Below are 27,411 nucleotides of genomic sequence, written 5' to 3' on the forward strand. Positions count from 1 at the left end.
AGACTGCTGGGAAGACCTAAACGTAAGTGGGAAGATAATATTAAAATGGATGTCAGAGAAATATGTTGAAGTGTTGTGGTCTGGATTCAGGTAACAGGCCAGTGACAAGCTCTTGTGAACACAGTAATGAACCTTCAGGTTCCATAAAATGTGGGGAATTTCTTGAGTGCCAGAGAAACTTAACTGCTCGCTTCTAAGAAGGTCCCGGGCTCCATGAATTAATTAAGGTTACAACTCCTGCTTCATTCTCTGTTCTTTTCCATTTTTAATTCCTAAGAGCATTCAATTTACATGTTTTCACATACAAAACTCTTTTATTTTTTGTACTTTTTAATATATACATCAGCAAAAGTTCAGCACTTTTCAATTCTCATCTGAACCAACACATCTTAGACAGTTTCTGAATACACATTCTGAACTCATATTCCTCAGCGTTCTTTGTAATGTCATACATATGAAAAAATTTATTCTTCACTAAAAAGCACACACACACCCTGATATCTTTTCCATCACTTCAAGTAATTTACAACGGTGAAGGCTGGAGAAACTTACTCCTCTTAACTTTGACTAACCCCTAATCTCAACTCACAAAATCCCTAGGCACAAAACTGTTCATGTACAAAGGCAGAAATGGCACAGTGAAAACTCTTTAATTGCTATTTGACATTAATTAGTTTACTGCTGAAAAATTGTTTCAAAACTGATACCCAGAACAATTGGGAAAGCGCCCTAACTTCTCTCTCTCTATACGTAGCATACTTTCTTAATGCCATTCATTCTCTATTATATTCTACTCCACTTATCAGACATCACATCTCATTTAATTGTTATTCGGTACCTACCTTCCCAAATGTACTTCACTTCAAGGGAGCAATATTTATCATTCGCCACCTACAAAAGGACAGATTTTTAGGATACATTGCACGACTCTTACCACATTACACTTCAACATCAAAACAACAATGCTGTAACAATGAACATTACAAGGCATTTCAAAGTTTACACTTGGCACAATACTAAACATACAACAATTATGCATTACAGACTCTCATTAAAATCACTGAAACATGTTTACATATTAACAGCCTACTACATCTTTGTTAACAAACTTCCTTAATGCCATTCATTCTGCATAATATTCCAATCTGTGTATCCATCATCATTTCCCATTTATTTTGTATTCATTACATATCACTTTCTCTTTCTTCCCTCACATCATCAAATGCAGTGCACTTCAAGTGAGCAATTGTTGTCATTCATCACTAACATAAGGACAGAACTTTAGGATAGGTTGCATAACTCTCACCACACTAAACCCGAGATTCAAAATGGCAGTGCCGTAACAATGGGCACTACAAGAAATTTCAAAGTTTCTTCTCAAATCCCAGCAGCACATGTACATTGCAGACTACAATTAGAAACTCTGAAACATTTACATACTTAATGCCATACAGGTTCCCCCACTTCAATGCCTTATGTCATGATTAAAAAGAAGGCAATTTATGCCACCTCCAGGATGAGACGGTTACATTCCTGGCAAACAAGGTACTACAAAATTCTTGTGATTAACATACAGATAGTCTCATTTTGTGCTGAATTACACATCAAAACATCAGCAATATTTAATCTCACTGTTGGCTATACACATTTTCACAAGTAGCAGTACAAACCAGCACATAAGTGACACACACATTTCAAAATAAATACAGAAACACAACCTTTTTAAAATACATTATACAGGGCCAAGTTCCTAACTCTTTACACAAGCAAAACACATTACATTGCTTTATACACATTGTAACATGAAACACCAGTATCAGTAAGTTATTCCAGATACAGGAAATTATTACAGACAATACACTTATACATCATTTTAGTATTACGCCAAATTCAGTCACATATCACCCACCTCAGCTTACAGAGAACATATTTGTATATAAGTCATTTTGACCGTTACAGCAAATTGATTCCCGTATCACCCATCTTCATTTATGAAGAACAAAGTGAACATGAGCGATTGCTTAATATAATGGAGCAGCTCAGCTTCATACTCTTCATGGAGCAAGTTGAAAGAGCAACATCAAAATGTCTTCTTGGGATATAAGATATCTCTTCACCAGAACGCACAACTGGCAGCTGAAACAATCCGGCAAGAAACAACGGCAGTTTTCAAAATCAAATACAAACGCTTCTTATCGCAAAGGTAACGTGTATCGCGCTCAATGGAGCATAGGCACGGATTAAGGTATACAAATCGCATTACCCGTGTGCAGGATCACCGCGACATCGTTCCAAAACAAACTCATCCGCACAAAGTGCCCAACACAATCCAGAAGCGCAATACGTCCTTTCTCAACATGCACTTCGATGCTCTTATATGAGAGTAATTCAAGCCCCCCACAAAACAATTTCTTCAGAATTTCAATAAATACATTCTAGCACAAATTTCAGAGTACACAAAACTGCAGAAATATAAATATTGTTTCAGTTTATCAATAACAAATGGCACATTCATAATTTATGTTCACACATGATCTATCTACACACAACCAACAATTCTGCATCATGCAATTCAAATTAGCACAAATCAGCAACATGCTACTCACTGCTACTTCAACTGCATGCACTACTACTACACCAATAAACTAAATTCACACAGAAATGGTCATCATGAGTTACTCTTAGCCACATAAAACAATCCATGAATTATATTTCTTGATATGCAATCATGAAACTGATGACTTACTCAACACGGTTGTGTCACTTTTTGATTAAAACTTTGCTGCTCTGTGGGTCCTTAAGTAATTACTTCTTCTCATTTAACATTTTCAGTTGCTTCAAACACACATATGGAATTTTATGACATAATGGCCGGTCCCTATCAAAGTGGAAACGATTACAAACGAGGCAGCGATTACCTCATTCAATGTATTGTAATGGCATTTCAACCAGAGACCTGTTAAAAGCATTAAATTAACGAACAGCCCTCTTCCAGGCCACTGTGTAGTTCAAATACTAATATTCGCTAACCACGCAAACATCAAATTAAAATATAAATATCGCTTTACAACACCTACTGCAGAATGATGAATGCTAACATCACGTCCATATAGTAAGGACAGTAATAATATAATTGGGCAACACCAAAATAATTCAAGACTATGTTTGATGAATGTGCAACATAAATCAGTTTCCATTAAACTACTAAGAAATACTATTGTCAAAAAAGTAAGTATCCTAAAATTAATGTAATGATGTAGACGATATGTTTAAGATTTATCTCCATATTAAACTTTGCGTGTGTACCTTCAATATTTCATTACTTGCACTGTCAAACACCTAAAATTAAAAACTTTTTAATCATCAGTCACTTCAATGTATTAAATTCCACAAGAAATTTATTATTATTATTATTAAGTGTTCTGTCTTACGACAGGTCCATTGCTCTGCCCAAACAGAGCTCTCCAGTTGTCCCTATTCTCGGCTTCTCGTTTTAATTCCTGGAACGTCATCTTCTTTCCTTGTTTAAGGTCGTCGGTTAGCTGTATCAATCTTCTTCCTAGTCCTCTCTTTCCTTCAACCTGGCCTTCGGTGATATCACTCAGTAATCCATTCCTTCTCATAATATGTCCCAGCCAGTTAGCTTTTTACCAGATGAAAATTGCAATGGTTTCAATAATCTGTTAAAACTACAAGTTGCAAGTTTACAACCTTATCAGTTGTAAAAGGTTGAGAAGTACAAGATACGCGCCACGCCTAATGGCTAATTGTCCATGAAAATTGGTGAATTCATTTGACTCCTGCAAGACGGACAAACGCAGACTTCGCGGTGAACATGTAAGCCTCCTTTGTTTCCTTTCTGTGCCTGTAAGGAATGTGGGCCAACACGATACCAATAATTGAGGGGATAGAATGAAATCTCAGGATACACGTAGCAGATACATAAACACTACAATGTCACATACCACAATATGGAGCTCAGTCACTAGCTGGACCACCAGTTTCATTCCCTCCAGAAGCGTGACCCATTTGGCCTTTCACTTCCTACGAAAAGCTTCTTCTCAGGGCAAGTTGGTTAGGGCCTGCAGCTGACCCCTCAGCTCCAAGTTGCACAGGAGTAAAGAATGTCTCGTCTTCTTATGTTCCTCCAAAATGTTTGCAGACTTCATGAATGTTGTAACACAAAATCAGGGCTCAATTCTTGCACCCACTCGGCCTTCACTTCTCTTTCACATCACAGATTACATTCTTCAGTCATTCACTGGTCTTCAGTCACCCGTTGTCCACTTGCATTATGCCCTGAACGTTGACTACCTGCCATTGGACAGCTTGGTCAGCACTCATCCTTTTCTGCCCCGTTACATCCGTGACATCTGCGATGTCTGAACCAGAGACAACTTGAAGTGCCCAATATGCAACTGCTGCCACCATGCCTCACACCCATAGCAACTCCACGACTGCACGAACCACATCTCGAGACGATGTTTCAAGGTGGGTGGCCCTTCTGTGTGGACACTGTCCCTGGAATTAGGAACATTTATGCAGGAAATTCTTCTTTGTGCATTGTATTATATAAAATATTGGTAAAAGATAGCTTGCCGGTGAAAATTCCAATATCAGAAACTTCTACAGCCATGACTAAAGGAGAACAAATATAATAATTAATCCAAGTACCTGAGAAGATATTATGAACATTATTAGTGAAAATTATTTCGATTATTTATGGTGTTTGTATCAGTTTCATGAAACATATGCAAATACAGCAATAGGTTTAGTAATATTAAAATTCCTTCTTGGTCTTCCTCTGTTACTTCCTCCTGGTGGAAACCAACCCAACACTTCGTTCACACATAGTTCGGACAAGTCTGTAACACATCAGTTATTTTGACTTTATACCTGAACAAACAGAGTAGCTAAACTGATACCCTTTCTCTGATCACACGCTTTTGAATTTCATCTCGCATTGGTGGCAGTACTGATATTAAGAGAAGGAAATTTTAGTACCAAACACTTGAACTCAGTCATTAATGCAGGAGATGCAACAAGAATACACATTTATGTCCTATGTTTCTCCTTATGATACTAGAAATACACATGAATGTCAGGTGTAATAAAGTTGTTCCTGCATTTATTTTAGGATGGATGTCACCTAAAAACATCTTCAATAACTACACAACCTTCATTGATACACTACATTTTGTATGAACCTTGGATAATACCAGTAATTATTCATGATGCAATGATGCATGAACCTACTCATGAAACGCTGTCGAGACGGGTAGCCGTGTTCTGCCGACTCTGTCCCTGAAATTTAAAACAGAGAAAACAATCTGAGAAATTGAAAGCATTGCTATTAAAAACTATTTTAATTATTCATCAAATATTGTTAAATTTCATGAAACATTGAAAAGTAGCATGTGCTCATTAATATTAAAATTCTCCACCCATCCACTGACCTTCCAGTCGTCTCCCTGCCACTATCCTGGACCTCTTCTATCCCTCCACCTCCTGATGGTCTTCCTGGTAGCAAACAACCCAGCACCTCCTTCAGACATACATTGGATATGGCTGTAACATATCAATTGGTTTGTCTCCATGAACGGAATTGTTCAGAACTAATACCTCTCCTCTTATTACAGGCTTTGGGATTTTGTCTTCACTTGAAACTTTGGCTGATCACCAAGAAAGCAATTTTAACTTATTACACTTACTCCTAACTACTTGAATGTGTCCTTCATTCAGGAGACAAGACAAAAATACTTGTGGCACTAGAAATAAAGCATCCTTTACATCAGACCATTGAATGGTGAGTATACCAAACATTTTTGTAAGTTTCAAACTTTTCTTTGTAGCTAAACTGAGTTTATTGATACCCTACATTTGATAAGAATTTCGTATACTAAAAGAATGTTTCCTAAAGTTAAATCAGTCTTAAGTTAATTCTATACATTACCCACGTACTGTCTCACTTTCTCTGCCTTTTGTGGTTGCTATGGCATTTGAGTAGCTGATTTTGAATGACTGCCTCTGGAAGAAAAAATTTAATTCATCACAATATGTCCTTTACACACAGGAACACTACCTAAGGTGGGAATCTGAATTCATGCTTTAAAAAAGACCCACGGGGAATAAAATGCGAATAGTACTAATTTAGGACCACCTACAAAAATGATCTACCAGGCGATCTCTACTTTCTTCACACATCCTGCTTCAGAATCTCCCACTGACTCCAAAGGCTTTCAAATTCTTGGGGGGGGGGGGGGGGGGGGTCATTGCAGAAACAAATCCACTTCATGTTCCACTATGCACACTCACCAGTCACTTCTGATTGGTTGCCTCTTCCCAGCAGACAGGCCCCACAATCGTTCGCAAATACCCATCAACATGGCCTGATGTCGGAATCCCTGAAATACTTTGAAAACAGCCCCAGGCAGAGAATATGTCCTGTGTGCGTCAATACAGCAGCTTTACTTGACAGCTTGGAGCACAAAAAATATTGTGACGTAGGTTGGTAATTACGACCTTGGTTGTCAACCCTTGATTTTTGGGGTCTGCTGCCTTGAATCCGATCCAACTGTAAACTTGGTTCAATTGTAAGAGACCACGATGTCCTCCAGCAATGATCAATTTAATCAAGACTAAAACGTTTCTTGTACGTGGGATAACACACTTCAGATCCCAACGCTGCTTGCGTCGGTGTCTACCAGGAACTTCTCGCCAGGTCGTGGATATCCTAAAAGGGGCGATGTACACAGCGACTCTTTCAAGGACTCGAATGCGGCGTCTGCCTCCGGGGACCAATGGAATGTTCTTCTCTCCTCGGTGAGTTGAGTCAGTGGCTTGGCGATGTCAGCAAACCCGGCAATGAATCTCCGATAGTAGGTGCATAGGCCGATGAAGCTCCTTAGCTCGTGCTTGTCCCTTGGCCTCGGCCACTCTCGCACAGCCTTCAGCTTTTCGGGATCGGTGGTCACCCCGCCGGGGGAAACCACATGTCCTAGATATTTCGCCTCCTTCTGCAGCATCCGACACTTCCCGGAGTTCAGCTTAAGTCCGGCGTCCCTGAGCCTCTGGAACACTTCCATCAGATTATCCAAGTGCTCCCGGAATGTCCGACCAAAGACGAGAACATCATCCAGGTAGACCAGGAAGGCTTTGTGCGTCAGGTCCCGCAGGACGGACTCCATCAGCCTCTCGAACGTTGCCGGAGCGTTGCAAAGGCCGAATGGCATTACTGTGAATTGCTACAGCCCCTGTCCGGTAGAGAATGCAGTCTTCTCTTTATCCTTGGGATGCAGGGCCACCTGCCAGTAGCCACTCTTTAGGTCTGATGCCGAGAACCACTTGGCCCCTGCCAGTGTGTCTAGGGTGTCGTCGATCCTGGGCAGTGGGAAGCAATCCTTCTTGGTGACGTTATTCATCTTCCTGTAGTCGACGCAGAACCGCTGTTCCCCGTTCTTCTTCCGCACAAGCACGACGGGCGACGACCACGGGCTGTCTGATGCCTGGATCACACCTCGTTCCCGCATGTCCCTTAGCATACCGACCACCTCTTCCTGTTTCGCTAACGGAAGTCTTCGAGGAGGCTGACGGATCGGACGAGCATCGCCTCTGCTGATGCGGTGGAGCACTCTGTCCGTCCGCCCATAACCATTGTTTTCTGTCGCGAAGACATCCTGAAAGTCGAGGACCAATGCCTTCAGCTCTCTGGCTTCCATTGTCGTCAGGTTCGGGATAGCATCGGCGACCATGCCCTGCAGTGGCTTGCACAGCTCTCTGTTTTGCGACGGAGGTTCTGTATTGCCAGTCGGGCCCGCCCACGTGACCGGTTCACACAGGCCCAGGGTTGTGCCTTCCGCCAGCACTTGGTCGCCGTCCCCGACATTCACGATTCGCACAGGCACGCTGCCCCGGGTGCGGACTAGTGCCCTGGCTACGTATAGTCCTCGTGGTAAAGGGTCCACACCAAGTTCTATTATTCCGCTCGCCATTCTCACGGGATCGTTCATCCGTGCCATCACCACCCTCTCGCACCGCGCCGGTATTATTTCCTCGCTGGCTAATGTCAGGCGTGTGGATCGGGGTCTGCTCCGAGGGCTCCATAGAGATATCTCTTCTTGGCCCAGTCGCAGCACTTGGCGTCCTAGGTCCATCGTCGCATCGTAAGCTCGCAGGACGTCCAGCCCCAGGATGATCTCGTCCGTGATGTCGGCTACAAAAATCCAAGTGTGGATGGCACTCTGCCCCAGCGTTAGCTCAACTAACACCTTTTTCAAAACGGGGATGGTTTCTCCGGACGCCGTCTGCAGCACGTACTGTCGGCCCGGCTCCCGCTCTGATTGTCCCGCAACGACGTCGGGCCTGTCGATGGTCACATTACAGCGTCTTCCCCGAATCCAGCCTTCGGTGATCAGACCGTCGTCACTCCTCTTAGTGATCACGCTCAGTGTAAAGCGAGGGGAAGGTGGTGGTGGGGCCGACGGTCCCCTCCTTACGCCGGCCATTACTCGTTTCCTGAGACCCGGTCGGTCCTCGCGGAGACCTGTGGACACTCTCTCATCAGATGGCCGGGGGCGCCCCCTTCCAGGACGTCTATCCTGAGGCGATCGCTCCTCCGTTGGGTCCTTTGACCGTATTCGAAGCATCGTTAGTGGTGATCCTGCGTCTGCCTGTAGCTTCAGGGCCTGTCCGTGTGCTTCATTGAGGGATCGGTCCCCGCCCATTAGAAGGTGTTGCTTAATCTCCCGGTCTCCCAGGCCTCCCTCTGCAAGTAATCTGCGGGAAGCCCTACGAACGCTCAGTGGGCCAGCTTCTCTATTCCTGATGCGAATTCCTGCAGAGTTTCGCCCCTCCCCTGCGTCCTCGATTCCAACTGAGATCGGTAGACCGCCGCCAGCTGATGGTCCCCGTAACCGCCCTAACAGGAACGCCATGCAGGATGTCAGCAGCTTGCCCCTGAAGTACGACAAGGAGATGCGTGACCTTCTCGCCAGGAGTCCAGCCATTGTGGTTGGCCACAGCCTCAAACTGCCGATGGAATACTGTCCAAGACGAGGATCTGTCGAACTTAGGCGGTTTCACACGGTCCGTGCCACCCACGAACGTTCCGGCCCCTCCGTGCCTTGTTCGGCCTCCACCGCCTGCAGCCGTGTCTCGAACTCCTGCCGCGTAGTCTCTAAGTTTTGTCCCAGTTCGTCGCTCAGGACCTTGGTCTTCTGATTCACAACTGACAGCACGCCCCTTAGCTGTCTGTGGAAGTTGTTCTTCTTGGTCTTCCTGTTATTTTCTCGCGGTGGAAACCAATCCAACACTTTGTTAACACATAGTTAGGACAAGTCTGTAACACATCAGTTATTTTGACTTTATACCTGAACAAACAGAGTAGCTAAACTGATACCCTTTCCCTGATCACACGCTTTTGAATTTTATCTCGCATTGGTAGCAGTACTGATATTAAGAGAAGGAAATTTTAGTACTAAACACTTGAACTCAGTCATTAATGCAGGAGATGCAACAAGAACACACATCTATGTACTATGTTTCTCCTTATGGATACTAGAAATACACATGAATGTCAGGTGTAATAAAGTTGTTCCTGCATTTACTTTAGGATGGATGGATAAGAATTTTGTATACTAAAAGAATGTCTCCTAAAGTTAAATCACAGGCTTAAGTGAATTCTATACACTACCCACGTACTGTCTCACTTTCTATGCCTTTTGTGGTTGCTATGGCATTTGAGTAGCTGATTTTGAATGACTGCCTCTGGAAGAAAAAATTTAATTCATCATAATATGTCCTTTACATACAGGAACACTACCTAAGGTGGGAATCTGAATTCATGCTTTAAAAAAGGCCCACGGGGAATAAAATGCGAATAGTACTAATTTAGGACCACCTACAAAAATGATCTACCAGGCGATCTCTACTTTCTTCACACATCCTGCTTCAGAATCTCCCACTGACTCCAAAGGCTTTCAAATTCTTGGGGGGGGGGGGGGGGGGGGGTCATTGCAGAAACAAATCCACTTCATGTTCCACTATGCACACTCACCAGTCACTTCTGATTGGTTGCCTCTTCCTAGCAGACAGGCCCCACCAACGTTCGCAAATACCCATCAACATGGCCTGATGTCGGAATCTCTGAAATACTTTTAAAACAGCCCCAGGCAAAGAATATGTCCTGTGTACGTCAATACAGCAGCTTTACTTGACAGCTTGGAGCACAAAAAATATAAAATGCATAAAAGAGTACAAATAACAAGACAACATCAAAATGAATTACACTCAATGTAAATAAGGGAACATTTTCATAGTAAGGATATAATTAATATCAATTTTACTCTGTATCATATTTAATTAACAGGGAATTAAAGAAGCAAGAAATGCAATATGAACATGCAATGAATATACCATATCAAAATATTGGAATTTAAACAACAATACATGTAAAAAAGAACACAGTTAAATAAGCAATATATACAACAAATCTGAATACATATTTATGTACAGAACAGCAGAACACAGAATGCCCAGAATGCAAATGATAATGGCTTCATGGCATGTTTGCCCTGAAACACATGAACACAAGAATTAGATCAGGTTTCTCTGACGCCAGTTAGTAACAAGTACTGTAACCTCTCTTCTGTAGTATCTCATGGCTCCCTGAAACTTCAAAGCTCCTGCATAACATTCTGGAACAAAAATTACGCTCATCACAGAAATCAACACATTTCGCATTCCACCAGGCATGCTCATTTTCCTGCCACTTCAGACAGGTTGCCTTGTAAACGCCAATAAATGTGGCCGGCCTGTGAGGGAATTCCTGAAATCAAGGTTTTAAAACACTCCCAGACAAACATATCTTGTGCGCATCGAGATACTAGCCTTAAGATGAAACTAGTGTTATAATTGGCATGAAATAATACAACAGACTCAGCACACGCATATAAAATTCACAAAAAAATAAGAAAAACATCAAAATGAAGTACACTCAACATATACATGTAATACAAATAAGCCCAGCATTTGCACTGTAAGAATACAATTAATGTCAATTTTAATTAATTTCACTTTGTATCACAATTAATGGGGAATTAGAGAAGCAAGAAATGCAATGTGAACATACAACGAATAAACCATAACAAGATATTAGAATTGATATAATAAGTGTACAAATAACAGCACAATAAATAAGGCGTACAACAAATTTGAATTCACATTTAAGTACACAACAGCAGAACACAGAATGCCCATAACGCAAATGATAATGGCCCAATGGCATGATTGCACTGAAACACATGAACACAAGAATTAGATCAGGTTTCTTCAAAGCCTCGTAGTAACAAGTACTGTAACCTCTCTTCTATAGTATTTCATGGCTCCCTGAAACTTAAAAGCTCCTGCAGCGCATTCTGGAATAAAAATTACACTCGTCACAGAAACAGGTCACTTTGCGTTCCACCAGGCATGCTCATTTCCCTCTCCATTCAGATTGGTTGCCTCTTCCCAGCAGATGGAAATACATCAACAGGCAGATGTGGTACAGATTACATATCTGCAATGGACACAGAAAATTGTATTTTATGAACAATTAACAGGAAGTTTAATCAATTTTATACAATTCAACAGTGAAAAAACACAACAAAAATTCAATATGAACACATACATCATTGCAACAGATAGGACAATTAAAAAAAATTAAATTAAAATAGCATCACATGTAGGCCGTACATATTAACTCAATGGCATAAATGAGATGTGTACAAACATAACCTTCAATAATTATCTGTACTTTGACAGGTATAGAAGAGCACAGCACTTGGGAAAAAACAAATAAAATGTGATGTAAAATGCTATGCAGCGTACACACAACACATACAAGTGGAATTATCTATAATTAAGAGCATGTATCAATCAATAAATAGGCCAATTCAGAAACATTAAAATAACATCACATAGGCTGCATGTATAAACAACAGAATTGCATAAAAAACATACACACCAGCAGAACACATATTTTCAGTTGGAGAAAAGCACAAAAATTAGTAATTAAAGAAAGCAAACAATGGCACATGTGGACTGAAGCATGTAAATAAATGGGCATGGGCTTCAAGTGACCATTAACTGATCTTTTGTGGTTCCTTTTCTTCTAACCTACCAGCAGCCCCCAGCCAAGATCTCATGAAAATCGTCCGATTTTGCTAAATGACTGACAAATGTCAAAATCATTAAAAGCTCTTTATTAAAGAGCTTTCATTGGTGGCCATGATCATGGCCTCCCTGTAGACCCCTGGGTCGATCTAGAGGATTGACCTCTTTACTTGGGGTATTGCCCTTCGACCTGGGCCTTGTAAGCACCCTGGTCAGAGCCTCCTTAAACTTGGGTAGTGTCATGTACCCCAGTTTTCATATGCCCCTGGTACCATCTTGGCTCTCTCTGGCATTCCAGACACGCAGTCTGTGCCAAATGTTGCCTGTCGACCAGAAGGCCACAAGGCTATAAACTGTTTATCACATTCTTCCATGGGTCTGCTGCAAATGCCAGCTCTCTGTGGTGGTATGCCAGAAATACTGACTCCCTGCTGAGAATGACCAGCTTTAAAATGGAGACTCCATATCACAGAACTTTTCTGGTAGTTTTCTGACAACTGGTGGGCTTCTGCCTCCGGTTGTCTTTTAAACTTTCCCAGGCTGGCTGATACTGAGAGCAAACTAAGGCGGTATGCTGGATCCCAGTGCCCTGAAGGGATCCTTTGTGCCATGCAGCCCTCAGCACGATACCTCACACCTTGGCTTCGGTGGACCAGAGCCCTGTTAGCCGTCTGAGGACGTTACCCCCCTCCGCGACGTGGACGCCAAGGGTTGGATTTTGGAGGGGACTAAAGCATGTAGAAAACCAATATTAATCCTGGCTTCTTTGAAGTCTATAAAAAGCTTAATACTGTTACCGATTTTGTCCAATACTTCATGATTCCTTCCAAGTCCATGGCTCCATCATCACAATACATGCAGGTGGTAAATTGTAATTCTCTTCCATTATCTTCTTGAATTCATTTGTAGCAGTAATCAACTTGCACCACTCAGGAAACCACTTCCACCATGAACTAGAACAAATACAACATTTACAATCATGTCAATATTAATTTATAATTGCCTTCCAAAACCTCATCAAACTTACATCTACCTATATTTAACCTATGTAGAATATTTTTATACCTTCTCAAACTTCATATCACTGATGTACAATATTTCGGCTTTTGTGACCACATTTCTTCTATTCAGTATATTTCTCACATTCTAGTCATTTCACTTGAAATACTTCTCTCTTTAATAACGCATGTTTCTTGCATTTCAGACTGCATAGAAATCTTGCATTGATAAAAGTCATCAACAACAGCATTTCAGGTATTTCCTTATCCACATAAATACACTTTACTTCAAGCAGTCAAGGTGTCATCTTTCAAAGTTCATGTAGAAAATTTTACAAAATGCCTAAATGAATCTTATGGAGAGAGTGGTAGGGAATGGACTGGATTCTTCTGTCTCGGGAGAGGAATTGATGGTGGACTCTTGTGAACATGACAATGAACCTTGTGCCTTACATGAATATAAGGCACCATTTCTTGATTAGCTTCTCACAACAGCTCTACTGCATTTAGTCACTAACTTATCAACAGGTTCAGATACTGCTCAAACAATATTTCTTAACATATTAATTGTCCACCCAGAATTAAATATTTCAAGCATTAACCATTGTTAAATTATGCAGAGTGATGGACGGCTCATTCAGTACAGGAACTAGGCTATGGGCTGGACAAACGGGGTTCGATCCTGGGCAGAATTTCTCACCACATCATGACAGTCTCTTCCCTCAGTAAAGCCACTGTGTGAAGCTAACAACTGACCTCCTTCTACCGCCTATGCTAAGAATGAGTGGATCTATACCTCCATACCCCATGCGTCTGAGTCACAGCGTGGTGCTCAAGTCTTAGAGATAACTTCGCCTTGTCTTCAACACTATGCCGCCCGTGTGACTATCACTTCTACTATAACGCGACAGCAGTCCCCTTGAAACATCTCTATTTCCGGACTTTCCTAGTGGCCCTCTGCCACGTGTTGGGTCGGGTCACGAAAAATGTTCCCGAATATTTCCATCGCGTTGAATCCAAACAACACGAGTCATTATCAGAACTGACGGTATTTATATTCCTCTGCCTTTATTTCTCAACCAACATCCTTATTGCGTCTTGCACAGCTTTTGTGCTCGTCTCTTTTACTGGACCTGTCTTTTCGCTCTGCAATACAGGCCGGAACCCCGTTCAATTCCAGTTCCCTCTCGGATTTTGTTCGCATATATTCTAAAGCAAGATTTAAAAGCAGTGGCAATGAAACATGTTCTAGTCTCAGACTATTCTGAATAGGAAACTCATCACGCAACTTCTGATTTTTCGGGACATTTTAACAAGTTTAATCGGTACGGTATACCACATTTCACCCTCAGGGGCTCACATCTTGTGAGTACGGGAAGCGGCACTCCCGAGGTACCTGAGCTGCCCAATGCCTGGGGGTATAATTGGTCTACCCTGTCCCCAGGGGATATAAATTCGGGGACCTGGCCCTCCAGGTTGGGGGTTGGGGGTTGGGCGTGGGGCTGACAACACCACCCTGGAAAAAGTAATCCTGTTGAGAATCCCCCAAAAATGGGGCGGTCAAGGTCTGTAATAGGCTGTAGAACCCGTGATGATGATGATGGTACCACATTTCATGAAAATATTGTGCAACACGTTTCCTCAGAACTACAGCCTTTCCTTACGCCAGCTGCCCCATTGCAACACAATCTCTCGCCTAATTAGACGATTAACTTCGACTACGTCGAAATTCATGCTGACGACCACCGACAATCTTTTTGTATAGTTAAACGTCTTATTACTCGATAGTTACAAGTTTATTCGCGTCTTTTTAAAGAGATACAATTAAATTATGCTATTTACACTACACAGCAATTATTTCTTATTCGAATTATAATTTAGTTGATCGCACAATGCTTATTTCTACCTCACGTTTGTATTAGTTCTGCCGCAATTTGATCAATACCCTTTCATATTTCGGACAATCGCCAACTTAAAACAACTATATTCACTTACTAGTGGGTATTTGCAACGTCACCAACCACATGCAGATTTAATGAAGTGCATTTTATAATTACTCAAAATATTGCGGTAATCTACGTATAGACTGCATTATTTACTAAACTACTTCTAAATCAGCATGTTTCTACACACCTCTCTAATATGTCTGTTGCTCTAAGACCATTAATTGCATAATTAACTAAGCGTTATAAAAATCACAAACAGTATTAAAAAATAATGATAAAACAAGATTACACTGAAACGTCTTTAGAGTTGAAAATAATTTACTCGAAACTAAGAAACAGAGGTCATAGTAAAGTATAAGCTGCATTTAACAAGAAAACACTACGAAAAAGAGAAACATTTCCTTACTTACCAGAAACTGCGTTGCCTGCACCGGTGCCAAGAGCAGAATGAAGAACCAGACCTCTAAAAAATGACGGTAAACCGGTCTAACAAGAACGGGGTTGAAAGTCGTTCTTGTTCATGACGGGGGCGGAAGGAAAATGGGGGTAGGGACCAAATGGTATCAAAACAGAACGAATGACAATGCACAAGGTGCATGTAAAGTCTCGCCACCCCAAATAAATGTTTCTGTATTATCAACAATGTTTAACTTCGCCCTCGAAGCCGAGAGACAATAATCCGCGTAGTATTTTCAAGGTTTCGACAAATAATGCAGTCGTCAGCTTCGGGATGGATGTATTTGGGGGGCTGTGTCTTTTTCTAGCGTTATAAGAATAGCAGTGCTGTTTTATAAACAAGAACACGATGCCTTCCTCACAGACGTTGATGGATGACCTCTTATCATCATAACCCAGAAGACCGCGTAAATGGAAGATCATGCCTGAAATTCTTAAAGACTTCCAAGAGCGGGCCCACACCGATAAAATGGCAAATTATTAAGATGGCTCTTTTGGGATGTTGCGCCGTGTAGTCTGGTGGACGTTCTGTTTTCTTTATACCAGCCGCCATGAGAACCTGAAAGCTCACCCATGACATTATGTTTTACCCTGGGATTGCGGGACTTTGTATGCAGCCTGTAGAACACGATCGAGCACAGCGGCTGGTAGGCAGAGGTCATACGGCATATACACGCTTCGACACACCTGGGGAAAATGGGGACTTGTTTTCTTTCTTTGTTTTTCGCGAACGACTTATGTGGCCGGAATCGAAAGGGGCTGCATTGTTTTACATAAATTTAACAAATGCTGTGACCACAGAAAACAAGCATCATCATCATCATCATCATCTGCAGACTAAGCTAAATAACATCATCTTGGGTAATCAGCAGCGTCAGATGCTTACACGAAGGGACCAACGTTTCTGGAACCATCTCTGCCCCCATCATGTCACATTAGAACGCTAATGATGGGGTAAGAGATAGTTCTAGAAACGTTGGACATTTTGTGACCACAAACTGGATTATTGTCACCACCATAAAAATCTGCCAAATTTTTACAAAAAAAACACCAAGTGGCTAAAGCTTTACACGAATTCAAATTACCATCGTCCACACAAACGCAAGCTGAGACTTAATAACAAAATGGCCGACTGAAGCCCCAATTTACGTAAAGACTGCATACATACGCGCTGTACCGGAGCAGGAGACATACAACCGGAAAAAAACTCGACTTGTCCAGAGGAAACCTCGGGTCCGGTGACCTGACAAGTTTCGCGGAGCACGCCAGGAAAGGCAAAGATGAATAACTCATCAAACGCGTGTCGGCAGAGATAACTAAGGGGCAGGAAAAAATATACGTCCAGTAATAAAACACTAAAAGCGAAAACTCAATAAATTAACCGAATGAAACCAAATCGCGGGGAGGAGGCTCCGCCACAGCCTGTAAATGGTCATAGAGAATTAAAACAAAGCTCAAAAAACATAAAATAAATGGTAGCGTCCTCTATGCGGGAATATATGAACCCACCTCATGCGCCATCCCGCAAAGAGGGCGCAAGAGGTTATTATCTGCTTGATGAGGTTTGTTTTAATTTCCTAAGACCACTCAGCGGCTGGGGCTGAGCCCCTCTTTCGGTATTATTCGATGTCAATTACTGCGCTTTCGCTGCTGGTACTATTTTCGAATTTTGAGTTGTCCTCTTATTATACCTAATCTTATTATGCTCTAGCGATATCCTGTAGACAAGATCCATTGCCAGGTGGGTTAGCCTCGTCTACAAGGTCCTGCAGCGTGCAAGCGCAAAGCCAACGAGTTGGATTCGGGCGGTTCGTTGGAACGCGCCACCAGGCGCCCAGCGCCCGGGCCTCCACCTCTCTTTGTGGGGAGGTTTTTTGGAGGTGCTATTTTAAGGGTGACCCTTGGGTGGGTGCCTTGGGGATCACCTGGGTTGGGGCTACCTACAGTTTGCACCAGGGGTGGGTATCCCTATGATGAGTTAATGGGTGAGTTCTCCAAAAGCTTAGTTCCCTTGGGGTGAGTTCCATGATTGGAAATTGTTAGTGGGGAATCCTTGGTTGTGTATCCTGTGTGGGGGAATTGTTAGTGGGGAGTCCTGGGGATATTTGGGGGAGGGAAATCTTGGGGGAATCAAAGCAATGCTATTTTTCATTTATCTCTTAAAACCTAAAAATGTTCCTGATATTTGTATTTCAGTTTAAAAGTGATGCAATATAGAAAGTATTTTGATTCATCCTAATAACTTTCATGTGGCGTCTATTTCATGCAATGAATAAAGTGTGAAACAGACCAGTCACCACATCCCACGTTTATGTTTAGGACCTTCACCTTGCATGTCCATGTCAGGATTCTAAAGCCATTAGACTGGCCAATATTTGCACAGTTTATTGAATTCACTATAATTTTATTCAGTACTGAAACATGAACATTTCCAAAAATTAATGTGCAATGGGAGAATACGTAATAATTGTTAAGGATTATTTATTAAAAAATTGAAAATACTTTTATTTGCAGGATTTGTCAATATTCTCATATACCAATTTTCACTCTGAAAATTTTCACTTTCTTAAGTTCTTATTATCAGTAATACCAACACAGCAAATATATGTATTAATACTTGTGAGGTGTGAGAGACGCTAAAACCACTTAAATATAGGGTCATCCAATGATATATACGAGAGCTGGTTATAATGTCAGTAAATATGAATACAATCGTCTTCTGGCTTGACGCATTGCATACTCTCATAGAAATTGACAGACGTTTCAGAGGTGCTCACTGCCTCCATCATCGAGGTAACGCTACACAAAAAACACTGAGACAGTGAGCTGGGACTCGAACCCCTTCCACTACTCGACAGTTTTGATTTCGTCTAGGCAGAAAGTGTGAAAGATGGAGGGACCCTTAAGGGATCTTTGCTTTCAAACTCCATCCACTTATAGCATTTCCTGGTCGTATCAGTGCTGGGTTAGCTACACCAAAAATTTGGCTAACCCACGTTCTCAATGGCGAGCAGTACAACAGCTTTCTACTCCTCATGGCCGCGTTGCAGTCACATGTAAATTACGAGTAGTGATATACGATCACTGTTGGAAAGCAAGAGCATAGACTCAAATTGTCAAGTCTGAAGATAACAAATTATATTATGCCCTTTAACTTTAGTATAATGGCACGCTGTTACGAGGACAGTCGTGAGGAATGAGGGTTAAAAGTAGACGTGAAGCTACTGTCTTGAAAATGTAATTTATGTTATAATTATCATGGGTTTCCTAAGTGCTGTGTCCTGTGGTGGCAAGGGCAGATCGAAGGACCGTGCACTTATGTAACACCTGATGGAAAGTGCAACGGAAAAGTACCAGAAAGTTTTATTGTTTATGGTTTATTTTACTACGCTGTCAGCAGCTCGGACTGTACAGCAACGGATAAAAGGATAATTAATCAGTTATAATGGTTATGAATGGAAGTGGACGTGGCCTAATTAAAGGTATTCTCTGAGAAAAACAACGAATACTTTAGTCAAGCAGGAGTTTTGTCCATTCGGCAGTGATGTTTGCTAAAAATATTAAAATATTTAATCATTCTGACATGGTGAAAAGGTGTAAGCGAACACAATATTAATTTAAGCTTACGTATCTGAAAAGCGACGCGAATTCATAATTTCAAATTTCTTATTTTGAAAACAACAAAATAAGCCAAGATCTAAGTCAGAAACAATGAAAATACCATATAATGCCGAAGTTTATCCAAACATTATTCAAAAGTCACAGCGGTACCTGAAGAAAACAACACTCCATCATTGCGAAGATTAATTGGTTTATATGATTTAAGAAAATAATTGCTGTTTAATATGAGAAACGCGTGAATCCGATAAATACAACTTGTGTGTTAAAATCCAGAGTTATTAAACGAGGTGGTACATATAGTTGCCAGTGGGCCATAGAAGAGTAATGAGACTTACGCCATCCTGTACCAAGGGCCAGTAATACAGCGAGTTTCTTTTGCGAGCGTGGGCTCTGGGGGAAGATTCTCACGCTTGTCCCGTCGTGTCGGCCAGACCCATAAATGACACACTTGTTCGCTTCACGGTTGCGCTGTCTAGAAAACAGTATTCGAGAAAAAAAACTATTCCTTCTTTCCATACACTTTTCTATGATTATAGCTAAGGGTAGAAATGCTTGCACTTCACTTATGTTGTCCCATCATACATTCGGCGGAGTTTCTGGACAAGAACTCGCTCCACCACAGGACAACAACGAAAAATGCTCGCACATTTTCAAACATGAGTGGGACTTGAATTTTCAATACCGACCACAGTAGCCGATGATCTTAGGTGTGACATTTTACCGCTTGGATAGTAGGATCACGGGTTCGAATCCCAGCTAAGGCATGGATGTTTATCATCGTCTTTCATTGTTCTGCTATCCTGTACAGACAAAGCTGGTGTGTACTAAGCAAAATACCATGCATTTTAAAGACCTACTAAGTATGAAATTACGCGAACGTAATATACTACTTGGCCAAATCAATCAACTGTAAAGATGGCTGTCTTCTGGGTTGCAGCGGCGTAGTCTAGAAGAAGTCTACAGTTTCAGAGATCGCTGCTGCCTCCATCATCAGCCCTGATGAAGGAGGTAGAAAGCAATCTGAATCGTCGGTAAACTTCTACCACACTACACGGTGCAAAATCTCAGAAGACAACGATCTTCATATTCACCGTCGTGAAAGCCTCAGATCTACAAATTATACACATTATCAGATTCTTGTGAATACGGTAATTAACATTCAAGTTCCACAAAAGCGGAGAATCGTCTGACTAAATGAGCGAATATTACTTTCTCAAGGATAATTTTGCACCATGGAGTCAGTTTAATTAATCGAGCTCAGAAATGTGAGATCATCAGCTGACTAAGGAAGGCATCTTCTGAATGCTCTGTTGAAATGCAAGTGGATCACAAAAATACGAATAATTGAAACTTTTATTTAATGACAAGAGAAACTTAGCTCTTTATGTTTTAACTTAGCATAATTAAATTGTGACGCTTTTAATGAGTTCTGGATGTAACACTGATCGAAACGAGATCATACCAAGTTTCTGTCTGGTAAAGCACATTGGAAAAAGATTGTATAATAGACCAAATCACACATGGGGGAATTTCGTAAAAATTCTGAGACACACATTGACATTCTTTCTTTATGTTACAAGTACAGTGCTGTGCTGTTGAAGACCTAAGCGACTTCCTCGAAACGTAAATAGCGATACTGTATATTTCTTGGCGTGGAAGTCAGACGTCAAAATAATTTTTCCAGATAACCTAGAAGGAATTACCCATGCTTTTTTCTGGTATAAATGGCTCTATAGGGGGTATTCCTTTCGGGGAAAGGACGTGTAAGTAAACAACGTGATAGTTCCTTGCTTGAATTCCATAAAAGCGTCAACCACTCTTACCTAAATCACCACTTGGATTTGCGAAGCATGGAGCGACACACTGCCTTCACTGCACTGTAAGTATAATGGAAGAAATGGACGCGTGTATTTCGTAATTTTAACTTAGGATTCGTACTAATAGCCTCTCAAGAACACTAGTACATGGGCTTAACTTTAGCTTTTCTGCTAGGCTGAACACAATGGTCCGTGTTAAGATGAATAAGGAAATTCTCCCTAATTTCGCGGGGTAGAACTAGTCCTATCTTTCAGCATTCTACAGAACACAGGCTAAGGGTGGGAGAGAACTGGGTTCTGAGGAAAATATTTAAACCCAAAGATGATGATGTGGCTGGAGGGTTAAGAAACTTCATATAAATAGTTCGGTAAAATGTATTCATTATCAAATATTATTAAGGGGTAAAATTAAAGGACGAGATAGGCAGGACATATGGAGCGAATGTGGAAAATGACAAATACATATAAGCGTTTGGTTAGAAAGGCTGAAGGTAAAAACCTACTCGCAAGAAGTAGGCGTTGATGGGAGGATAATATTAAAACAGATCTTAGGAAACAGATTGGGAGACAGTGGATTGGATTCTGCTGGCCCAGGCTCTTGTAAACGCGGTAATAAACGTTCTAGTTCCATAAACGACGGAAAATTTCTCGGCTAGCTAGGGGACTATCAGATTAAGTAAAGTGGTTAGGTTGAATTTTGAAGCCGGCACAGGCTTTTAGCTGCCTAATCCATAAAGTCAAGTAGAAAATACCGATATCCTTAATTGCAAAAGAAGACAAACAGACGACGTAAAGTCTCATGCAGCTACTTGATAAGGACCCCAAAAAAGTTTATTCTAAAATAGTTTCATAACAGCCTTAACGTCACTCAGTCCATTTTGTGTTCCATCTGCAGACGTGCATTGCTTCTCAGCGTTTTGCTAGTTCCTGATGCCAGCTGTTTGGGCAACTATACGAGGCGACTGGAAGTCTACGTAAATTCGTTTTCTTGCAAGACAGACTGCATCTGCTCTACACTAGAGGCACCGACCCTTGCAAATGCCTGTGGCTTCTCGAAGCAACCCTTCTTCATGACTACAGTAGAGAGACTACTGGAGAAGCAGTGCGACCTGGTGGACCCGCTTTCCTGCCCAGACACAGGCAATAAACTCGCTGATGAGGTAGTCCTATGTTTTGAATACTGAGATAGGGGGTTCGAATCCTGCGTGGGACACTGAAGACTGGGTTTACTGTGATGCAGAGGCATTATGAAAGGAGATATACATCACGAAGAAATAATTTAAATTTTCACAAGTAATTTAGACAGAAGCCAAACCGGCAATTTGGAAACACAATAAATTTATCTGTCCTAAGATCCAATCCATTAATTTAGTAATCACATTAAGTAGAATGAGATGGGCAGGGACATGCAGTACGCGTTGAAAAGATGCAGTTCGTATAGTTTGGTCTGAAGACGTGAAGAAAGATACTGCTTGTACGATCTAAGTGTAGATGCAAGGATAATATTAAAATTGATCTTACGAAATAGGCTATTGTGAAGACTGAGTTCGTCAGGATTAAGACAGGAGTAGCGAGGTCCTTTAATGTCAATTAACCCTGGGTTCCATTAAAGGCGTGGAGTTTATTTCCCACCTTAGCAGCGATAAGGAGGTGCTCATGGAGTATGCAAAATGGTGTTAGTAGATTATTTCGGACTGCGTCGATATTCTGTTTCGCAGGTCGTCGATTTTGTTGTTATTGGTGCCGGGACTGCTGGCTGCGTTATGGCAAACCGTCTCACCGAAAACGAGGATTGGAAAGTGGCGCTTCTAGAAGCTGGGGGGCCTGAACCCACCGGGACACAATACCCAGGCTCCTATTTCGCGTACTCTAAACCTCCACCGCAGTCGAAAATCAACTGGAACTTCGAGACTGAGCCCCAGGAGAATGCTTGTCTGGGCAGGCCGGGAAAAAGGTGCATGTGGCCTAGAGGTAAGTACTCTTACCACAAAAATTAAGTACAACCATTACTTGTGAACACTGGTAAGGAACTTGGTACTTAAGTAAATGCAGAGGATACTAAGTATATGTTTGTCTTGTCACCAGACTACAGGACAAAATCATAAAAACAAGGAATCTAATAAATCCCTTGAAATGTGGCAATGTTCAGGTGTTTAAGAACCACGATAAGTAATTAAAACTGCATTCAGAAGAATATTAAAATCAGACTAAATTGGTGGAATCCATGCTATCACGAACCTCAAAATCTTTCGTCTCCCCAGAAGAATACCATGATCCTTACCGCCGTGAAAAACTCACGATCTTACATACGTTTTTACGTGATAGATCAAGGATTAAAACCACAATATACAATAGATACAATTATAGTTTATAGTCAGGAGACGAGAAGACAGATTCTGAATTGATTGGCAACAAGGTTTCCCGGAATGTAATCTGCTCTTCATTCTGCAATTTTGATTGTTCTGAACTTTACTTATTACGAATGGACCTCAGAGTCACGTGTTCGTTCGTTCAGGGAAGGTGATGGGTGGGACTGGCGTCCTGAACGGGATGATGTTTATGCGCGGAAATCGAAGGGACTACGACAACTGGGCAGCAGCGGGAAACACTGGCTGGGACTACGAGTCAGTGTTTCCATACTTCCTGAAGTCGGAAGACAACCAGCAGATCGGTGACGTGTATAAGAAGGTACAGACAAATGATGCTCCATTCTTCAGAATAAGATAATCAAAGTGAAATACATATAAGACATTAATAACACTGACGTAAAGCATAAATTAATTAAGTCTGACTAAGGGTATGCGTATACACATATTGATGGCCATCGAGCCAAAATATCGTAAGGGGGGGATCTTACAATAACGTAGCTCAGGCTCGCAGATATTTTACTTCCGCTATTGACGAAGTTGAGTGTGATGTGCTAAACCGTTGAATTGATTTTAGTAATCCCTGTCCCTGAGAACTGAGACAGGAGGCTTCCTTCCATCTTTGACATTCCGTCTTTTGGTCTAAAACCAGGAATATCATGGCCAAGGCGGTTATCTTACGATAGGACAATTCAACGATCACCCTAAGATGGCAGACGATATAATGGAAGCAGCAGCAGAGCTCGGTTACCGTTCAAGGGTAGATCTGAACGGGGAGAGTCCCATCGGTTACACGATCGCTCAGGCAAACAACAGGGACGGCGCTAGGCTCAGCACCAACAAAGGTTTCATCAGTTCCATTCTGGACAGGCCTAATCTCTTTATCAGCATGAAATCTATGGTAAGTGGCCATTTTTAACATCATCACACTGTGAGTCATTTGTGATGACTGCATGAAGCAGGGGAGTGTAAAATACGAAGACAATTATGGGCCAATTTAAAGCTTCGATACCTATTAGTGTAAACTCACGTTCTATTACTTGTATTTAAATTATCTCGTAATTATGATTTGATTATCCTCGAGATATCTGTTACTGCTTGTCTTCCACCCCGTCATGAATGTTCTAATGGTGGAGAGCTCGTCTGCAATTTTACTTCATAATTATATTTCTCTCCGTCACCACCTGACAAATATTCAAAGAAAATATGTACTTTGCAATATGATTATTATTTCCAGGTAACCAAGATTGTTATTGACAAACGCACAAAGAAGGTAAAAGGCGTCCAATATTTTAAAGATGGGCGATACAGGATGATCCGTGTTATGAAGGAAGTTATTGTGAGCGCAGGAGCACTTCAGTCTCCGCAGATCCTCATGTTGTCCGGCATCGGACCAAAAAATCACCTAAAACATGTCGGTACGTGTGACAAATTCGGTTGATAAGGACGTGTTTCACAATTCGCCACTGATACTGAAGCCAATTTATACGTTTCCATTACATTCTAAGTTTATTCAAGTTCTAACTGCGAGAATCAAGAACCTTGTTTACTTTCTGTGGCGCCTGTATGAAGAAATATCATCTTTTGAAGTGGGTTTTATTCCTTTTATTGTTCGTATTTACTGAGGTACCTAAGTGTCCTTCACTATCGCTTCTTCCTGTTATGGTCCCATAAACCACTTTCGCCGTCATGTTAACGTGACCTTACCTAACTTTTTAACACTGATAATGTAAAGAGTGTAGAGTCGTAAAGGCTAATCCTCACCAAAAAATTCAAACACCTCAGATTAAAAACACACGATTTAAAACTTATTCTTCGCCATGTATTTTTTTAATTTTTGCCAAATAACCCGAGTTCTGATATAGCCCCTGACTTTTGGAACAGCTGTATATCCAGAGACCGACTAAAGTCGATATGTGATAAGAAAACAAAATTTAACTAACTTAAAGCTTTTATTCGACAGGTGTTCCTGTTATTCAAGACTTACCGTCGGTTGGAAGCAATCTCATGAACCATGTTTCATACAGTGTCAATTTTATCGTTCACAACTCCTCAAGCTTTGAAGATCTGAATATGGACACCTTGACGCAATACCTCAGCACGCGTAAGGGACCAATGTCGTCAACAGGCATGTCACAGGTACTGCCATCTTCGTTTTTACATTAAAATCTAAAAAAAATACATCGCATGACAGAATTACTGGACCACAGTAATAGACAAGTTGGAAAATGTACACATAGCGTAAAGATTCTGGCGTCTTCAGTCTATTTCCTGCACATTTTCAATTTGTAAATGTTACCTCTTTATGCGAGGACAGGAGAACGAACAATAACCTCCACAACAAAATGTTATCAAAATCAGTCCAGAAGTTCTCGAGTTATGAAATGAGAGCACAAAATTTTCCTCCGTTAACTCGAAAACCGTAAGATTAAAGACCGAACGTGAATGCCAACGGTTTCAATTGATGAAGGAAACAATGCACGTACACTGTAAATATTAACAATATAAAGCGAATCTAAGAGACGCCTGCTTGTGCATAATGCACGTCTCCTGTTGTCAAGGTGACCGGCCTGATCCGCTCGAAGTACGCTGAACCAGATCTCCAGGACATCCAAATGTTTTTCGAAGGATACTTGGGGAACTGTTCTGTGACTGGGGAAAACGACGAGCCGCTCCGAACAGGAACCAAACGCTCTGTGACTATCACCCCCGCACTTCTGGTGCCCAAGAGTCTAGGTTACGTGCGACTACGCGACAAATCGCCCTTCAGCCACCCTCTGTTTCATCTCAACTACCTCTCCCACCAGAGTGAAGTGGACGTTCTAGTGGACGGCGTCAGGTAAGATGCCTTGAGTTCCAGCTGAGGTTCTGGCTAAAGGTTCGTAAATAAATACATGGTTTAGGTCTGTTATTGTCATATGAAATTTTGAGGTTCTCACGGGGGTGAAGGTCAGTAGTGGCTAGAAGTGCGCTGTCAGGCTACTAAAATTTTATGGGGGGGGGGGGGGGGGGGAATTTTGTAAGAATTTAGGTTCTCATGGCGGCGAGTATGAAGGTGGTAGAAGTTTACCAACGTTTATGAGGTGTTTGTTGCCTCCATAATCAGGGTGATTTCTAGCAGACTACATGGCGCAACAACCCAGAAGACAGCAATTTTATACTCGCCGCTGTGATAGTCTAAAATTGGTCTTAAAATTATTTTTTCCTAACCAGGTGTGAAAGAATGTCAATTCAATTAAATGTTTTATGGAATAAAAATGATATGTAACAGTTACGGAATTGGTGACTTAATATTACATTCAGCAGAGAATAAAAGGAGTTAGCAGTTTTCTTTATGGATTTATATAAAATTCTTCTTTATCCCCTATAAAGGAAGGCGATCCAGTTGTCAGAAACAAAGGCTTTGAAGGAGTACCAGCTGGAATTAGACAGAACACCTGTTAAGGGCTGCGAGAAGTTCAAATTCAACACTGATTCGTACTGGGCATGTGCCATTAGGACCATGACTAATGCCGAAAACCACCAGGCCGGGACGTGCACCATGGGACCATCTCCAAATAAAGCTGTGGTTGACAGCACGCTCAAGGTTCATGGTATCAAGGGCCTTCGTGTTATAGATGCTTCGATCATGCCGAACGTAACTCGAGGCAATATCAATGCTCCCATTATTATGATCGCAGAGAAAGGATCAGACTTAATAAAGGCTGACTGGAAATAATGAATTGCTAAGCCTGCTCATGAAAGAAATATTTCGGCTTGTGCCGAACTGGTGCAATATTTCAGTAAACATTTGTACTTTAGACTCTCTTTTTCCAACCTTATCAATTTCAAGATGTGTTTACTTCAAACTGGCTGTGAGAACAATAAAATAAGTCATGAATACAAAAACAAAACATGGTATTGTTAAGATGTCTTCATACCTTCCCTATAAGTTACACCAAATGTACAAGCAAGTGGTGCTAAAATCCCAAGTATAGTTGTCAATACAATAAACATCTTTAGATATGTGATGCAGCAACTGAACAATTCGTGTGGTAACTAATGGTGAAAAACA

General features: G+C 41.4%; 2 protein-coding genes and 1 long non-coding RNA gene across 13 annotated transcripts; 1 reads left to right on the top strand and 2 right to left on the bottom strand.

The window, feature by feature from the left end:
* Positions 1-241: 241 nt before the first annotated feature.
* LOC147872439 (uncharacterized) lies at positions 242-12,874 on the bottom strand. 11 transcript variants are annotated; one of them, XM_087356744.1, is made up of 7 exons: positions 10,055-12,874; positions 9,700-9,765; positions 6,316-9,337; positions 5,962-6,027; positions 5,457-5,568; positions 5,257-5,304; positions 242-4,521 (listed from the first exon to the last, which is right to left on the bottom strand). In XM_087356744.1, exon 3 carries the CDS (start codon positions 9,003-9,005, stop codon positions 7,245-7,247), a length of 1,761 nt encoding a protein of 586 aa, XP_087212870.1. In that variant the 5' UTR covers positions 9,006-9,337; positions 9,700-9,765; positions 10,055-12,874; the 3' UTR covers positions 242-4,521; positions 5,257-5,304; positions 5,457-5,568; positions 5,962-6,027; positions 6,316-7,244. The 11 variants fall into 11 exon arrangements, with proteins under 11 accessions (XP_087212870.1, XP_087212874.1, XP_087212876.1 ...); XM_087356748.1 differs by having other exon boundaries at positions 6,316-9,765; positions 10,062-12,874; XM_087356750.1 differs by lacking the exon at positions 9,700-9,765.
* Positions 12,875-12,880: 6 nt separating this feature from the next.
* LOC147872440 (uncharacterized) lies at positions 12,881-15,655 on the bottom strand. Its single transcript, XR_015537314.1, has 2 exons — positions 15,508-15,655; positions 12,881-13,106 (listed from the first exon to the last, which is right to left on the bottom strand). It is a non-coding gene; the product is annotated as an uncharacterized LOC147872440 (long non-coding RNA).
* Positions 15,656-20,933: 5,278 nt separating this feature from the next.
* On the top strand, positions 20,934-27,250 carry LOC110836504 (glucose dehydrogenase [FAD, quinone]). Its single transcript, XM_022077760.2, has 9 exons — positions 20,934-21,053; positions 21,887-22,151; positions 22,710-22,962; positions 23,507-23,679; positions 24,010-24,258; positions 24,595-24,775; positions 25,321-25,496; positions 25,919-26,196; positions 26,730-27,250. Exons 1-9 carry the CDS (start codon positions 21,025-21,027, stop codon positions 27,073-27,075), a joined length of 1,950 nt encoding a protein of 649 aa, XP_021933452.1. The 5' UTR covers positions 20,934-21,024; the 3' UTR covers positions 27,076-27,250.
* The last annotated feature ends 161 nt before the right edge of the window (positions 27,251-27,411 follow it).

This window comes from Zootermopsis nevadensis, unplaced genomic scaffold, assembly GCF_977971745.1.
Source record: "Zootermopsis nevadensis isolate Lab colony 2312 unplaced genomic scaffold, Znev_1.0 Znev_ptg000027l, whole genome shotgun sequence".
NCBI classification, from domain to species: domain Eukaryota; kingdom Metazoa; phylum Arthropoda; class Insecta; order Blattodea; family Termopsidae; genus Zootermopsis; species Zootermopsis nevadensis.

Bases quoted from the DNA above. Each gene is read 5' to 3' on its own strand.
- LOC147872439 (XM_087356748.1), bottom strand. From the start codon at position 9,005: ATGGCTGGACTCCTGGCGAGAAGGTCACGCATCTCCTTGTCGTACTTC.
- LOC110836504 (XM_022077760.2), top strand. From the start codon at position 21,025: ATGGAGCGACACACTGCCTTCACTGCACT. The intron at 24,259-24,594 runs GTAAGTGGCCAT...TATTATTTCCAG, and splicing joins TTATCAGCATGAAATCTATG to GTAACCAAGATTGTTATTGA. The intron at 25,497-25,918 runs GTACTGCCATCT...CCTGTTGTCAAG, and splicing joins CGTCAACAGGCATGTCACAG to GTGACCGGCCTGATCCGCTC.